General features: G+C 55.7%; 2 protein-coding genes across 4 annotated transcripts in view; one reads left to right on the top strand and one right to left on the bottom strand.

Moving 5' to 3' along the window:
- Positions 1–7,508, top strand: part of MINDY1 (MINDY lysine 48 deubiquitinase 1) — a 35,288-nt gene extending 27,780 nt beyond the window's left edge. Inside the window, exon 12 of the transcript XR_006287308.1 lies at positions 7,497–7,508. The gene's annotated coding sequence lies outside the window, so the exon portion shown is untranslated. The remainder of the gene's footprint in view (positions 1–7,496) is intronic.
- ANXA9 (annexin A9) lies at positions 226–15,573 on the bottom strand. 3 transcript variants are annotated; one of them, XM_043535086.1, is made up of 13 exons: positions 15,436–15,573; positions 12,585–12,685; positions 11,707–11,803; positions 11,533–11,627; positions 10,527–10,640; positions 8,620–8,710; positions 7,755–7,834; positions 7,297–7,356; positions 6,672–6,765; positions 5,689–5,784; positions 4,485–4,543; positions 4,055–4,165; positions 226–3,693 (listed from the first exon to the last, which is right to left on the bottom strand). In XM_043535086.1, the coding sequence occupies exons 2-13, from the start codon at positions 12,657–12,659 to the stop codon at positions 3,631–3,633; spliced, it is 1,035 nt and encodes a 344-aa protein (XP_043391021.1). In that variant the 5' UTR covers positions 12,660–12,685; positions 15,436–15,573; the 3' UTR covers positions 226–3,630. The 3 variants fall into 3 exon arrangements, with proteins under 3 accessions (XP_043391021.1, XP_043391020.1, XP_043391022.1); XM_043535085.1 differs by having other exon boundaries at positions 11,533–11,803; XM_043535087.1 differs by lacking the exon at positions 4,055–4,165 and having other exon boundaries at positions 11,533–11,803.
- Between the last annotated feature and the right edge of the window lie 870 nt (positions 15,574–16,443).

Below are 16,443 nucleotides of genomic sequence, written 5' to 3'. Positions count from 1 at the left end.
TTAAAAACTTTCCCAAGGCACAAATTTCGCCTTATCTTTGAACAGTATGCTGCCACCGCCAAGTGATTTAGACAAAGAACAGGGAAAGGACCACTTGGAGTTCCTATTTCCCCAAAATATCCCCCCACGCCCTTACACTCCCTTTCCTGGGGAGGCTTGAGAATAAACAAGATGAGCACAAACCAGCCTTGGATTTTTAAGACCCCAAAACCCCAATCAGATTCTTAAAAAAACAGAATTTTATTAGAAGAACAAAAAAAGATAAGAGAACAACTCTGTGAGATCAGAATGGAAGATAATCTTACAGGCAGTCAGATTCAAAACATAGAGAATCCCTCTTGGCAAAACCTTAAGTTACAAAAAGACACACAAACAGGAATACGCATTTCCTCCAGCACAGCGAATTTCACAAGCCAAAACAAAAAAAACCTAACACATGTTCTAGCTAGATTACTTACTAATTTTACAGGAGTTGGAGGGCTTGCATCCTTGATCTGTTCCCGGCAAAGGTATTGCACAGACAGACAAAAGCCTTCCCCCTCCCCCCCGCTCCAGATTTGAAAGTATCTTGTCCCCTCATTGGTCATTTTGGGTCAGGTGCCGGCCAGGTTACCTGAGCTTCTTAACCCTTTACAGGTAACAGGATGTTGCCTCTGGCCAGGAGGGATTTTATAGCACTGTATACAGAAAGGTGGTTACCCTTCCTTTCATATTTATGACCGCACCGGTGTGGGAAACTGACATGATTTGAGCAGTGAGCCAGGAATCCAATTTGTGTTTATTTCTTTTAACTTTTCTGAGGCCCCCTTTGCCAGCCTGTCAGTCACCCTGCGGGAGCCGCTGCTTCTCTTGTTAGTCTCCGTTGCCAGCAAAGGGTAAATTTAAAAAGTCGCTGTTTATGTAGGACCTGCCTAAAAACAATACATGGTACTGCAGCAACAGTAGACCATTTTAGGTGTCACTGAGCAACTGACCCCTGGGAGGCAGGACACCTGGGTTGCGTTTCCAGCTCTGGGGAGGGACGTGGGGTGAGGAGAAGGCCTGGGGGTCAGGACTCCTGGGTTCTCTTCCTGACTCCACCACTGGATCCTTGGTCACCCTGCACCATGCCACCTCCGGGCTGAGAAAATTAAAGGGGACGGCTGCTTCATTCTTTCCATAACCAAGGGTTTCATCATTTATTTTTTTAAATGATGCGTGTTTCATTTTGGCGGAGTGATTCGGTTCAGCAGAGCCGCAGGGCCTCCCAGCGGCTTCTTTCCAGGAAACGAACATGGCGAGTGCTCGATTCTAGCAGCGTTCAGTCCTACCAGAACCCCCAGCCTCCCCGCATGGCCTTGGGCCAATCTCGTCACTTTTCTGGGTGCTGGCTCCCCATCCATGCGAGGGGGATAACAGCACGGCCCTGCCTCCGAGGCACTCTGAGTCCACACCACCGCGAGTGGGGCCAGATAGGCACATGTGTCTCTGCTAGAAAGTTGTGCCACTTTGAACGACAGCCTGGTATAATTAAAGCAGCCAACCCCCCCCCCCTGCAGCCAGGGCCCTGCTTGGCCCTACACTACAGTGATAGAACAGCAAAGCACGCTTAGTGCGGACGCAGCTTACACTGGCAAAACCTCACTTTTACTGGCCCCGCCCAGTGAAACGAGCGACGCTCGTATAACTGTGTCTGCGGTGGGGGTATAGCGCTGTAGCTCGGGGATCATGCTACTGGCTGCCATAGCTATACCAGCTGAGGTCGGGGTAGCCCTGGCCTTAAAGGGGCAGCTCTCAGCTGTTTAGATCTCAGCTAGATGCTGGCAGAAGGCTATAGCAGTGATTCTCAACCAGCGATATGCAGAGAACTTCCAGAACTGTATTTTTATGTCTGGTTTTGTAAGCAGAAGTGAGGATACACAAGACAAATCAGACTCCTGAAAGGGGTACGGTCGTCTGGAAAAGTTGAGAGTCACTGATCTACAGGGTAGGCATGGCCCTAGTGGGGATGCAGTTATATGAGTAGAGAGGTGCATTATGCCAGCATAAAGAAAAGGAGGACTTGTGGCACCTTAGAGACTAACCAATTTATTTGAGCATAAGCTTTCGTGAGCTACAGCTCACTTCATCGGATGCATTATGCCAGCATAGCTGGTCCTATAGGGGAAGGGGAATCAGCCCTACCAGTATAAGGTGCTTTTATACTGGTATACACGGTACGATTTGACCCATTGGTCTGACTATACTGGTTAAAAAAAATCACCTCCTGATTGGCAGTTATGAAGGTCGAAATTTTAATAGTGGCCAAGCCGGAGAGAGATTCAATTTTCCTGACTCTCTTTTGCCAAAGTCAAGGGATCAAACACCAGGTATCAGGCCTGCAAATATCACAAGCATGGCCGAAGAATCATGAGATTGTTGAAAAATAATAAATTTGGAGTCTGGCTCCCTGTTCCCCAGCTCCCGGTTTCTGAACCTTGAGGGTTGCCCTCAGGTCACATTCTCAAGCTTCTTTCCACCAGCCCAAGGGCTAAAAATTGAGAGCGTGTCTACACAGCAGTGCTTTAGTAGCTGGAGCGCTGGACTGGGAGGACATGGCAGCTCTGGCCTGCTGGGTGACCTTGGGCAAGTCACCGCCTGCTCTGTGCCTCAGTTGCCCCATTTGTAAAATGGGGATAGGAACACTGCCCTCTGTTAGAAAGCACTTTGCACTCTGCTGAACCAAAAGCGCAATATCAGAGCTAGGTGTTATAATTAGCCAGAGAGAGAAATACTGGGGTAACCCCGGGTGTGGCCCCTCTTATTTCAGTAGGACGGGGGTGTGTATTGGATTTCACTTAAACCCTTTCCCAAGTGACGTAGCTAAATGGCCCTCTTGCACCAGGATAGGCGTGTCCATGGAGGAGGTTATACCAGTATAACTATATCGGTTTAAAAATCACATCCTGGAAAACTTTCCCATGTGGACGAAGCCTTTTTTGAAAATGCAAGCTAACGTTCCCCCAGAATCACATGACTCCTGGAGCTGGGACTTCAAGAACATCGCACGAATTGGCAGCACTCCTGATTTCTCAGCCCCGGGACGGCTGCAGGTCCTGGTATTCCTAGAGTCCAAGGCCAGAAGGGACCACTGTGATCATCTAGACTGACCTCCTGGATTGCGCAGGCCAGAGCCCTGCCCCGAAACAATTCCTAGGGCAGAACTTTTAGCAAAACCTCCAACCTTGATTTAAAAATGGTCTGCCCTGCCCTGGGGAGGTGTGATTGCAGAGCGTGCAGCGGGGATCTAGCCAGCTCGCTCCAGCAACAACAGCAGTGATGCCCGCACCTGTTGAAACACTGCATGGGCGGAGGCCGCTCAACTAAATACCCAGGGTCCTGGGAGGGCAGGGCTTGCCCAGGCAGCCCCCCATCCCTGCTCTTGTTATTCAAGGCTCGGGGATGCGATCACATACCCCAGTTGCAGGGTAGATGCACCCTGCTGAGTGTGGCTCGTGGCTGTTTCCATGATAAAATGAGTGAACGTGATAAAAGGAATGAACCCGATGCCACTGGGCGGACTCATGCTTCCCTCCCTCCCTGGCGCACCGTTCCCCATCGTTTTCTGCAGGCCGATGGGCTCAGCGGATTTCTCCGAAGCTGGCAGCTGCCCTACAGGTCTTCCGCCCTGCACAAGGCTAGCAGCACTGCCTGGTAATCGCCTCTCGTCTCCACCTGGAGCAAGGAAAGGAGAGAGCAATGAGACATTTCCCAACCTAAACCTTTACAGCAAACACTGGAAGAAAGCAGCACGGTCTAGTGGGTAGAACAGGAAAGTTGGTGGTGGAAGGCCCAGATTCTAGGCCTGACTCCAAGGAGCAGGGTCCGGTCTTGCTCTCACTAGGCAAGGGGCTGGGAGCCAGGTTCTAGTCCTGGTGCTGGGAGGAAAGTGGGGTCTAGTGGGTAGAGCAGGGAATGTGGGAGTCAGGACCACGGGGGGGTGCTTGGCCTGGCGGCTCTATGCCCCTGGGTTCTAGGGCATGCTGGTGTTGGTTCTGTCTCTGTCTCCGCCCCCGGGCGGGCGCAGCAGGCTGACCTGCAGACAGGAGTACAGAGACTTCCCATGGCGCTTCTTGAACTCGGAGCGAACGCTCAGCAGGTCGGTTTCACTGCGGGAGATCAGGACTTTGTCATCGGTGCCGGGGCCCTGTGGGGGAGGGGGAGGAAAGGGGAGGTGCACACTCAGGCTGGGAGATGGAGAAATTCCAGCCACCGATAGATGGGAAGTGGAGCCCCAAGTTCTGGTGGAAGGGGTCACTGTATCCCCATTGGTCTCTACGGCCCAGTAACTGCCCCCTGCAAGCAGACTAATGCAGCATCGGCCCCCTCCCGATGGCTAAAGGTCCTGCCTGACCCTTGTGGCATGCACAGAACCCCCTGCAGCCTGAACATCACTGCCGGGCTGCCCCAAAAGGGGCTGGGCCCATACACCGCCGATTCATTGGCATGGGTTGAAGGCGACTCACCTTCACGGCGTTGTGCAGCTTCTCGGCGAAGTAGCGCGGGGTGTTCCTGCACACCGAGGCTGAAATGAGAGGGGGCCCCAGGGTTCAAGCCATGGCACATGCTGGCTGGCATGCACGGGGCACCACTGCACTTTGCTGGATGGAATCAGAACTGTTCCACTCGGTGTCATAAGCCCTGTACTGTACACACCTCCTGGGGATTCTCCCATAGCTGACGGGGCGGGCGGTTCCACCCCCATAACCCCTTCAGTGCTCAGCCACTCAGCGGGGGCTGCCAGCCCGAGGGGCTCGCTAGAGACAAAGCTGCAGCTGGCGTCTGCCAGGCGAACGCCGGCCCGCTAGGAACTGCGCTGAGACCCACTGCACTCGCTGCACAGAGAGGCCAGCGGATGGCAATGCTCCTTAGCAAGGAGGTGGCATTTGTCCTGGTGCCCCAGGGGCAGCGATCGCCCATCTTGTCCCTCAAGGCCAGGCAACTCAGCACCAGCCCCGAGTCACCTATCGAGTCCAGAACCCTTCATGCCCACTGCCCTGCGCATGCTCGTGTTCTTCCAGGCCTCGAGTGGAGCCCAAAGCCTGGCTCTCGCTTGATGCTGCAGGGTCTGTTTATAACGAGTTAGTACATAAATGAGTAGCTTGGCCCAGGCCCCCATTGCACTAGGCACTGTACAAATCCAGTCCCTGTCCCACAGAACGTATAACCTACGTGAATCAATCGGGTGCTCTAGACGGAGTCAAACTGGGTCCTTAGAACCATCTATGCTCCCTTCTTCTGATGGCCACAAAGCCACACCCACCACCCACTACTCATGTCTGCATCGTGCATCCCCCGTCCATTCGCCAGGGATTAGCCCTTTATAAATGGGGCCCTCACCCGTGGATGACGCCATCAGAAAACAGGGAATCTACAATAGTGACTCCCACTAAATATTCTCTTCTACCTCTCCGGCCGCCATCCCTGAGCACTTCCCAGGCTTTAGCGGATTGATCCAACCCGCTGTGAGGCAGGTAAATGCTATGGTCTCCAGGGGAAACTGAGGCATGGAGCGACTGGTCCAAGGTCACCCTGGGAGTCCCTAGCAGAGCACAAACCCCCAGCTGGCACACTAACCCCTGGGCCCTTCTGCCTCTGAACTGCACTCGGCTGAGGGCGCTCTCAGGTTCAGGGGACCCAGACCCAACTGCAGCCCAGGTTAGTGCTTACCTAGGGCCGGCATGGCCGCCTGGCCATCTCCCCGGAAGCGCTTGCAGATGGTCTCCTCCACCTCCAGCCCGTGGGATTTCCGGTACTGACCGAACACTACCAGAGTTGGAAAGGGGAGAGTTAGCCCTGGCCTGCACGCGGCGCGCTTTGCCGGGGGGCTGTCCCGGGGCGCCGTACCAGCAAAGCGCTCCTGGGGCAGGGACACGCTGCGCAGACCAGCCACGCTGCGCTCTTAGGGTAGGGCTCACTCCCGCCCTGCCGAGCGAAACGAGCGACACTGGTGAAATTCAGCGTTGCCCGCATGACCCCGTCTACCCTGGGGCCAGGACGCCTGCAGACATTTTTCACATGGAGTGCGCCTGCCACCCCCGTCCTGGCCGGCTCCCCCGGGCGGGTACCCACTGCAGCTTCCCATGCTTGTGCAGGTCTCCAGGCTGTTGCTGAGCGAGTCCTGGGGGCAGAGCAGAGGGGACATGGGCCGCTGGAGGCCGGGCAGCCCCCCGATGGGGAGCCGGGGTGCAGAAGCCAGCCCCATGGCAGTGGTAAGGGGGTGCAGTGCTGGCCACCCCACTGACCATGGGTGAGACCTAAGCAGCACTAGAACCCCCATGCGTCAGATCATGACACCACTCACTCAGACTTGGCCCGACCAGCACCCTTGTCATGACAGAGGGGCCGCAGGTCCAAACCTGAGTGGACAGTGAGGTGGCCACTGCCCCTTCTCCCCTGCTGCTATGGGGCCGGTTCCTGTACCAGGGCTTCCCCCCAGGGCCCTGCCCAGCCGCACCCTGCTTCCAGGAGGCCATGTCCCTGCAGGACTAGTGGCGAGTGCCTGCAAGGGGGTGGGGCAGCCCATGGACAAAATTTCCAGGGTACCCCGGGTCGGGCCGCATGGACACACAGAGAGAAATGCCCCGACTCCCCGTGCCAGCTCCCAGCTGTGAGTGACGCCAGGCTCCTGCAGCAAGGCATCTGGGCCTTGCCTCTGCTGAGATGCTCAGGGCTTCGCTGCGTGAAGATGCTTATCCAGGTCCTCTCACCGGCCCCCTCGCTGCTGGCTCCTGGGTCTGCAAGAGCCTGGAAGAGGAGGAGAGCGGTGATGGGCTGTGGGTGCTGCGAGAAGTGACTCCCCCCCCCAGAGGGCTTCCCCATTAGCCTGGAATTAACCCCACTGTGTTCTGGGTTGGGGGATGCAGCAAGATGGGACCGGGGGCATCTATTCCAGAGCCATAACCAGGCAGCTCTGAGCAAAGCTGCACTGAGCTTGGCTTCGCTGGGGAAGCTCGGACCTGAGGCAGGCATGGGGCACGTGATCCAGAAGCACGGGGACGAACAGGTGCCATGGGCAGGGGGCAGCCGCCCATTGGTGCCAATCGTGTCACTACCACGGCCTGTGGCCGGTGTACAGCAAGGTGCAGTAGTGACTGCTGCCACGGCTCCTTGGCTTCAGGAGGCTGACGCCATCCCAAAGCAACCCCATCCCAATGCCTCTCTCTGAGCATGGATCCCTGGGGACCCTGGGAGGCATGGAACTCCCGCCAGTCAGTCCAGCAGGAGGATTTCAACAACTCACCCCCACCCCCACCTCGGGCACATCCCCAGGCTCACCTCGGCATCCTGCTGTATCAGGGCATAGTCGATGATCCCGGTGTCGCGCTCACGCTTCCCCTGCAGGGTAGAAGGCCGGAGAGATGGATTTGGGACGTGGTCAGAGCTGGAGTCCCTCGCCCCACAACCCACCTAACAGGATGTCCGCTCGCAGTTACAATATTCAGCCACTAGAGGACCCTTGGGTGGGCTGCGTGGAGGAGGCAGAGAGTGGCTGTCTGGTAAATAACAGAAACAAAGCTGGGTCTCAAGTAGGGTGGAAGCTTGTCTGTTTGCCAGTAGCTGTATGTACCATGATGCCCACAAATGCTGAGGGAAGGGAGTGTTGGAGACGGTAAAGCAGGTGGGTGCGTGCTCGGCCCCCCACCCTTGCTCCGCTGGTTCCTGTGGCTGAGCAGTGGTCCCCAGTGTACGTGCCCATTCAGGTCATGCAGAAAAGGAACCAAACAAAGTTTTACCGTTGCTAGTGCCAGGAGAATTTCCTTGAACCAACCGCTGGTTTCCGAGGCTATGTCCTTCTCAGGGTCTGCTTTAAAATCTGGAGATAGAGAAACCACCCTGGTTAAAGGGGAATTCAGCTCAGTGGGCTTGCATGGGTAACACGGCCGCCAGCTAGAACATATGCAGGGATCAAACCAAGAGACCCCCTGGATTTAAAAGCAGCAACCTCTTCTGCTTGAGTTAAAGGAGCACCCCTGCTAGGCTAGCCGCCGAAGCCTGTATATATACTCTAGCCTTGGGGTGGGGGGACAGAAAGCGACCCTAATGTGCGACCACATAGGACTGGTCCAAAATTTTTCACTGAAACTGTTTTTTGACAGAAAATTGGGGTTTTGACTAAAAAACACAATATCGCAAGACATATCTACTCCCCCACAGAAAAGTTTAATTTTTCATTGAAAAGCAGAATGCCCCAAAATTGAACTCTTTCAATTAGGAAATGCTATTGCGGTGCCTCATGGGAGCTGTAGTCCAGGTGCCTCATGCTCCCCATTTTCCTCTCTTGGGCTAGGCTCCCTGGCTGGACTACATTTCCCATGATGCATCATGGCCAGTGATTCCCATGATGCACCACCTTCCTCACCAAAAGGGGAGAGCGTGGTGCATCATGGGAGATGTAGTTCAAGCAAGGAGCCTGGCTGATAGATGACAAAATGATTTCCCCCCCCCCGCCCATTTTTATTGAAAAAGGAATCCCAGCTGGCTGTAGAGACACACGGATCCAAATGTCCTCAGGGTAGCAGGGCCCTTCCTCCAGGGCTCAGACAGCACTAAACTGGGGCTCCCCTCACAGCCCCTGGCCTTCCCTGCCCCCACTTTTACCTTGCTGGTAAAAGGCCAGGATTTCTCTGAGCTGCTGGTTGGATCGAGTGGAGAGAATTTCGGTCAAAGCATCTTCGTCAGTGCCCATGCCCTGTGAAAGCAAAGGGCGCAGAGCGGCTACAGGAGTGGCTGGCATGGGAGTGGCTGGCATGGCCATGGGATGAGGACAAGCCCACTGCTGGCTTCACTGGAATAGGGGGTGGAGAGGGCCAGCCCAAAGGGAAAGCACTGAGCCAGGAGCGGGGATGGGCAGCCCCATGGGCAGTGATGCTGCTTTATGGCAAGCTAGTCCTCGGGACGGGGACGGCATTTGACGCCTGTTATCACGTCCCCCTTCTAACCTCTCTGTACAGCTCCTGCCATCCTCCTTGTTTGTGCTGCTCTTCTCGGACCTCCCTCCAAGGTGTCACCCCAGAGTGGCAGGACACCTGGGTTCTATGCCCACGGACCAGCTGGGTGAGCTTGGGCAAGTCCTGTCCCCTCACAGTGCCTCAGTTTCCTCTCCAACTCTTCGTCTGGTCTGTTCTGACTGTGAGCTGCTTGGGGCAGGGACTGTCTGTGTCTATGCAGCGCCTGGCGCCATGGGGCCTCTACCACTGTCATAAATATAAAGGGAAGGGTAACCACCTTTCTGTATACAGTGCTATAAAATCCCTCCTGGCCAGAGGCAACATCCTATTACCTGTCAAGGGTTAAGAAGCTCAGCTAACCTGGCTGGCACCTGACCCAAAGGACCAATAAGGAGACAAGTTACTTTCAAATCTTGGTGGGGGGAGGAGGGGAGGGTTTTGTTTGTGCTCTTTGTTTATCCAATGAAGTGAGCTGTAGCTCACGAAAGCTTATGCTCAAATAAATTGGTTAGTCTCTAAGGTGCCACAAGTCCTCCTTTTCTTTTTGCGGATACAGACTTACACGGCTGCTACTCTGAAACCTTTGTTTATGTGTTGTTCTCTCTTGGGACTAAGAGAGGCCAGACAGAAATCCATCTTCTCCAACCCATCCTAATCCAAGTCTCCAATATTGCAACCAGCATAGGTAAGCCAGGCAAGGCGGATTAGTTTATCTTTTGTTTTATGTGAATTTCCCCTGTGTTAAGAGGGAGGTTTATTCCTGTTTTCTGTAACTTTAAGGTTTTGCCCAGAGGCACATCCTCTGTGTTTTGAATCTGAATACCCTGTGAAGTATTTTCCATCCTGATTTTACAGAGATGATTTTTACCTTTCTTTTTTTAATAAAACCCTTCTTTTAAGAACCTGACTGATTTTTCCATTGTTCCAAGATCCAGGGGTTTGGGTCTTTGATGATTTTGTAACCAGTTGGTTAGGATATTATTCTCAAGCCTCCCCAGGAAAGGGGGTGTGTAGGGCTTGGGGGGATATTTTGGGGGAAGACGTCTCCAAGTGGGCTCTTTCCCTGTTCTTTGTTTAACACGCTTGGTGGTGGCAGCATACTGTTCAAGGACAAGGCAAAGTTTGTACCTTGGGGAAGTTTTAACCTAAGCTGACAAGAATAAGCTTAGGGGGTCTTTCATGCAGGTCCCCACATCTGTACCCTAGAGTTCAGAGTGGGGAAGGAACCCTGACAAACACAATACATATTATATATGATAATATCACATCCCAGCCTTGACTTGGCCAGTCCAAAACCCGCTTGAACTTTTCTGCGGCTACATCCCCTTTGCAAGCCCCTCACTCGCTGCCCCCCCTCAACCCTTCCTGCTCTTGAATCCCTCCCGCTGACCAGATGAATTTGTCAAATCTCCTCTGGGTATTTTCCACCTGTGTTTGTGGTCCCTCTGGCGGGCCCCTCGCTGCTGGACGCGGCCATGCGCAGAGTCGGGAGCAGGGCTGATAGGCCGCGTGCACCCCACTGGCCTCCCAAAGGGGCACTGTGTCCCCCGGCCGTACCTGCATGGCCGCCCTCAGCTCGTGAGCATCGTACTGAGCCGGCGGCTTCAGCAGCCCCACGATGACCCGCTCCAGGTCCCCAGACAGAGCCGCTTCCATGGATTTCAGCAGGTCCTGGAAGAGAGCCCAGGAGTGGTCAGAGCTGGGGCCAAGCAGTGGCCTAGCTCCAGGCCCCAACTCCCCTGAGACAGGAGGCTTCATGCATTTGGGGGACCCCATGGCAGCTCCCTTCCTCAGGGCCCAGCGAATGGTCACCCCAAGTGGGCTGGTCTAGCAGTTGGAGCATGAAACTAGGCAGGACTCCTGGGTTCTGGGAGGGTGTGTGGTCCAGTGGGTAGAGCAAGAGGCAGCAAGTCAGGATTCCTGGGCTGTATTCACGGTTCTGCCACTGACTCGCTGTGTAACCTCAGCACAGCCTCAGTTTCCCCATTTGTTAAGTGGCGAGAGTAAGGGCTCCCTACAGGGGAGCTGCAAGGATTAATAAATATTATTTGTACAGAGTTTCAGATGGAAGCCTCTAGAGAAAGGGAAAAGGTTGTAATGAGGCGGCCAGTGTCTCTGGATGCACCGCTGCCCCCTAGTGGAGAGATTCGGCAATGTGGCATAAGCCCTATACTGCCCACAGCTAATGGGGATTCTCTGTTGGCGCAAGTGCTGGGGCCTGGGCTATGGCCATAGGAGGATCAGAACAGTCACAGTCAGGATCTCAGTGGCCCATTGTGCAGCGTAGCGGCAACCCGGATGTGTTGGGTTATTAATATGACGGGGTGGGGGTTGAACCCAAAGGAGCATGGGGACACAGAAAGGAGCCCACTGAGCGGCTGCCCTGTCTTCCGCATGGCTGGTGCGTTGCCAAACGCCCGGCACACGGCCCCATCTTGTGCACTACGGCATCTCTCTGCAGGGCAGCCAGACTCCAGTGCCTGAAACGGGCCCCAAGCAGACAGCATCGCTGCTGCTGAGAGCCCAGCCCAGTGCCCCCCACCCCCGGGGCCCTTCCCATCACCTGCTTGGTGAGGGCCTGGAACACCCTGGTGGTCTGCTGCCTCTGGGCGCTGGTCCGATTGGTCAGCACGTCCAGGATGGCCCCATGGTCAGTGCCTGTAGCAAGCGGGCCGGGAAGCTGGGTGTGAACATTCAGCTGGGTGCCGGGACCCCCTCCCCACCCCCTCCACATTACCATTGCCGACGATGGCCTCTGTGTGGTGCTGCACGTCACTCTCCACGTCAAAGCCCAGGTAGGGTTTGATGGTGCCCAGGGTCCCCCAGGCTGCTGTCTATGGTAAGAGTGGAGAGGGTTAAGCAAGTAGTGGTTACTGAAATTCATATATGGAACTTGTTGCTGTGTGATATTGTTGAGGTGAGCCTGCGGGACTCCCTGTCACGGGCTATTGGTGGGGTTAACCCAGGGGATTCACTGCTGCTAGATACTAACATGATTAGCTCGTGGGACCTCACTGCCCCGGGTTATTATTGAAGTTAATTCATGGGACTCCCTGAGACTGGATATTACTCAGTTTAACCTGTGGGACCCACTGCCATTGGATAGTACTGGAGTTAATCTGTGGGACTCACTGCAGTGGGATATTACTGAGGATAGCATGTGCGACTCCCTGCCACTGGATATTATTATCAGAGTTAACTCATGGAATTCACTGCTACTGGAAATGATTTAACCTGTGGGATCCCTCATACTGGATATTATTGGAACTCACTCTCATTGGGTATTACTAGGATTAACTTGTGGGACTTCTGCCATTATTGAGGGTAACCTGTGGGACTTTCTGCTACTTGATGTTAGTGGGGCATACCTGTGGGACTCCATGCTACTGGCTATCACTGGGGTTAACCCAATGGAAACCCAAATCACCCCCTCACAGTGCTCACCACTCCCCACTTGCTAGGGTGAAACGCTCACCATGGTGGCCAAGAACATCCTTAAAATACCCATGATGCCTGCAGAGACGCCCCAAAACACCCTTCCACCCATGCCCACGATGCCCCGGGCAGGGATGCCCATGGTGCCCCCCTCCTCCCACGCTCCGTGGCACCAGTCACCTGCTGGGCCAGGGGCAGCTGGCTGAGAATCTCATGGGCGAGGGAGCGTCTGTCCATCCCGTCCCCCAGGAGCATGGCGTCGTCTTTGTCTTTGGACAGCTCTGAAAGGCAGAGAGGGGCGGGGGTGAGGCCCCCACAGGGAGACTTAACTGTCCCCCCAGCATCCCAAAACAGCCACCATCAACAGGCCCAGTCACAGGCCTGATTTCCTCAAGCCCAATCTGATTCAGGTAGGCGGGCTGGTTCCCTGCCCCGGTCCAGGCCTCCTGCAAGTGCCCTGCTCCTTTGGCGTCCCTCGGGGATGGAGGACGGAGAACTGCGGGGTAGGTGCAAACTCACAGGGGCGGAATTGGGAGCCCTGTAGGCTGCCTTATCCATGCAGCTTGGGCAGCAGCAGAGCAAACTTCCCCTGCATAGTGCCCCTGCTCATGGGGTGTGTCCCCCGGCACTGCCCTGGAGGGGATTAAGTGTACCCCAGTGAGTAAGGCACTGGCCAGAGAGCCACATGGGAGACAGGACACCTGGGTTCTATTCCACTATCTGCTGTAAGACTCTCGGCGGCTGTTCTGTGCCTCAGTTTCCCCTTCCACCCTTAGTTGCCTACTCTATTTAGACTGTGAGCTACTCAGGGCTGCCTGGGGGAGCAAAAGGGGCCCTTTGCCCTGGGCCTCCCATTTGAGAGGGCCCCCTAACCGGAGTGGTGCTGCAACCCCATGCACTAAGTTGCAATGCCCAGAGTGGGGAGCCAGGCTCAGCCATGTGGGACAGGAGCCACCGCTGCTGGGCGAGTCCAGGGCCTTCCTCCAGGGATAATATTTTTGGAAGGGTGGGGAGCCTCTGTTTCCTATTTTGTCTCAGGCTCCCCAAAACGTCTGTGCATCCTGCAGGGACTGTCTCTCAGGTGTGTCTGGGCAGCGCCCGGCACGACGGGGCCCTGATCTCAGTCACTCTGTGTCTGGGCAGCGCCTGGCATGATGGGGTCCTGATCTCGGTTACTCTGTGTCTGGACAGCGCCTGGCACACCAATGTTCAGACTCCTACAGCTCGGTCATTGTCTGGAGCTCCACTGATTTCAACATAGCACTGCTCATTGACAACAGCTGGGGACCTGGCCTGCACACGTCTGCAGCTGGAACACATCTGCCCTTAGACACACTTCCCTGCAGTGAGATTTTCCCTGAGCTAAAAAGCGTGGATCCATTGCTGAAGCCAGTTTTGCCAACCTAACCGATGAGCGTGTGTTCTGGGTCCTTCTCTGTGCTGACCTGCGGAGGATGCGAGTGGTGACAGCTCCAGCCGCAGAGCGTTGGCGCTTTCGCCCAATTCGTCACAGCTCCCGCTTTGAGCGGCGGAGGGCCCTGGCGTGTCAGCCCAGAGGGCTGGCCATCAGGCAGACGGGGATGGTGGCGTTTGAAGGGAATTTGTTCTTTGCAGACGGGGCTTTACAAGCAACCTCCAAAGGGGCGAAATTAACGAGGCTCGTGCTGGCAATCCAGGCCTCATGTCTGGAGTGAGGCGAGACCGCTTTGTCTCGAGATCCAACCAGCTCGTCAGTGCAGCCAGAGACTTTCCACAACAGCCTCCCCAAACCTCTTGCTTTCCAGTCTCCGTCCCCAGCCTCTCTCTCTCAAACCGCACCCGGCTGGGGGATGGGAGGGCGCAGGCCGTGACACAGGCTGGAAGAGCCTATGCCTTGGACAGGCGCCAAGGGGAAGCGAGAGCCATGGGAGGCTTTTATTTGGACTGTTTCGAGGCTCCGGGTTGCTTTTGAACTCAAACATCTTGGGAGGAAAGACAGTTCGAGATGCCCGGAGCCTTTTGCAGGTTGCCTTTCCCAGCCTGGCCTTTAGCACGGAGCTGGAGCCTTTGCCACGGGCCCGGAGATGGCCTCCTTCTCTGGCTCCCGCCTCCACCTCCTGGCTGTGCTTGCTCGTGACCACGGCCCAGCGAGCTGCCAGGCAGAACTAACTCATTTCGTCTATTGCGAGCAGGGAGCTGAGATTCTAATCTGGTCTGCAGGGAGTCTGGTGCACGGGATGGGGGGTGTACGCTGGGGAGCCTTGCATGGGAGAGCCTTTCACAGCATGCACGGGGAGTGTTGCCTTGGGGATCGCGGCATTGGGGGGGCGGCATGCGCTCCGTCTTCTCCATGCCCAGAGCTCCTCCCCCACTTTGTACCCCTCTCCCTCTTCCCTGCCGCCCCATTGGGACTCAGGGATCCCTTACTGGTCTGAAGCCCTGGGGGTGGCAGCCATAAAAAGCAGGAGTCCCCCTAAAGTGTAAGGCAGCCTGGCCAGTTAGTGGGGCTCCATCTCCCCCCAGCATCTCAAGCACTAATTGAAGTTAAGCTCCCCATAGAAATGCTAAGAATGGTTATTAATTAATTAATCCACGCTGTGGGAAGCCGGCAGATGTATGTGCTGGCCAGCTAATCCCCACTGAGATCTAGGTACTGGACATGCTCTTGATCACCAGCTGCGGAACCCCCCCCTGTTAATTAGCATCATCCTCATTCCACAGATGGGGGAACTGGGGCACGGAGGGGGAAAGTGAGTGGGCCACGGCCATGGTGGGAGTCGGGGGGGAGCTGAGACTAGATCGCAGGAGTCCTGACTCCCAGTCCCCTGCCCTCACCACTGGAACGCACTCTCCTTCCAGAGCTGGGAAGGGAACCCAGGCGTCCTGACCCCCGCGCCCACCCACCCCCCGCTCTAACCACTAGACTTCACTCCCCTCCTAGACCCAGGAAAGGAACCCAGGGGTCCTGACTCTCCTTGTTTGCAGCCCAGCTGGCCAGCAGAAGAGCTGGATTTCTCAGAGACTGAGACAGACCTGACAAGGCTGCACTTACCCCAAGCCGCACTAGACAGAGTCCGGATCAGTGCACACTATGACCCGACCAGTGTGTGTGCTCGGCTGATGCAGGGAGTGGCCAGGACTAAAGAAATCTGATCGGCTGAGGTCCACACAACTGGTGGGCGTGTATCGTCTGTCCCACTCCCGAATAAACACCCTCCTGTGCAGGTGTGGGGACAAGGGGGGGGGGCATATAAACAACCCTCCGCCCCCTAACCCACCCAGAAGCAGCCATGGCAACCCACACATACAGCCTGTCCATCCTCCCAGCACCCGGATTTTTCCGGACACTGGCTGCATTGTATTGCGCAGTCCCCAGCTTGACGTGACATCCACCGCCAGCCAGGACCCGCTGGGACAGTGGGCACTGGAGGGATGCCCCTCCCCGGCGGGGATCAGTCATTGGGCATGGAGCTGCTGACGAGAAGTGCAAAGAAAAACCTGTCCAGCGTGTCGCTCCAGAGCCAGGGTGGGTGGAAGCAGGGTGTCAGGTGGTTCTCAGCTTGGCTTGTGCACCGCGCCAAGCTTCGCTCCTGCTGGAGGATGCCAGACGGGCTGTGCCCCAGAGGGAGCACTGGGGCGAGCGGCACTGGGACCGTGACCGGCTGTGGGTTTCTTAGTGGGGAGGCAGCGAGTGGACTTGCTACAGCATGACCTGGGGACAGGTTCCCATTGGGAAGCCAGAGAGCGGTTGGCAAGAGGCCAGGCCTGCCGACGCAGATCGTTCAGTGGAGAAGATGGGTGGCGGAGGGGTTAGTGTACCAGCCTGCCTGTAGCGAGACCTCGTTACAACTCCCACCGCTGCCTCTGTGACCTTGGGCAAATCAGTTAGGCCCAGATCCTCAAGGATATTTAGCAAAAAGAAAAGGAGGACTTGTGGCACCTTAGAGACTAACCAATTTATTTGAGCATAAGCTTTCGTGAGCTACAGCTCACTTCAAGGGAATCTCTCCCGCGCTCCTCTGTAGCTCACGAAAGCTTATGCTCAAATAAATTGGTTAGT

Source organism: Chelonia mydas, chromosome 24 (genome assembly GCF_015237465.2).
Source record: "Chelonia mydas isolate rCheMyd1 chromosome 24, rCheMyd1.pri.v2, whole genome shotgun sequence".
NCBI classification, from domain to species: domain Eukaryota; kingdom Metazoa; phylum Chordata; order Testudines; family Cheloniidae; genus Chelonia; species Chelonia mydas.
The sequence above is the reverse complement of the archived record's forward strand: the minus strand, read 5'-3'. Positions and strand labels throughout refer to the sequence as shown.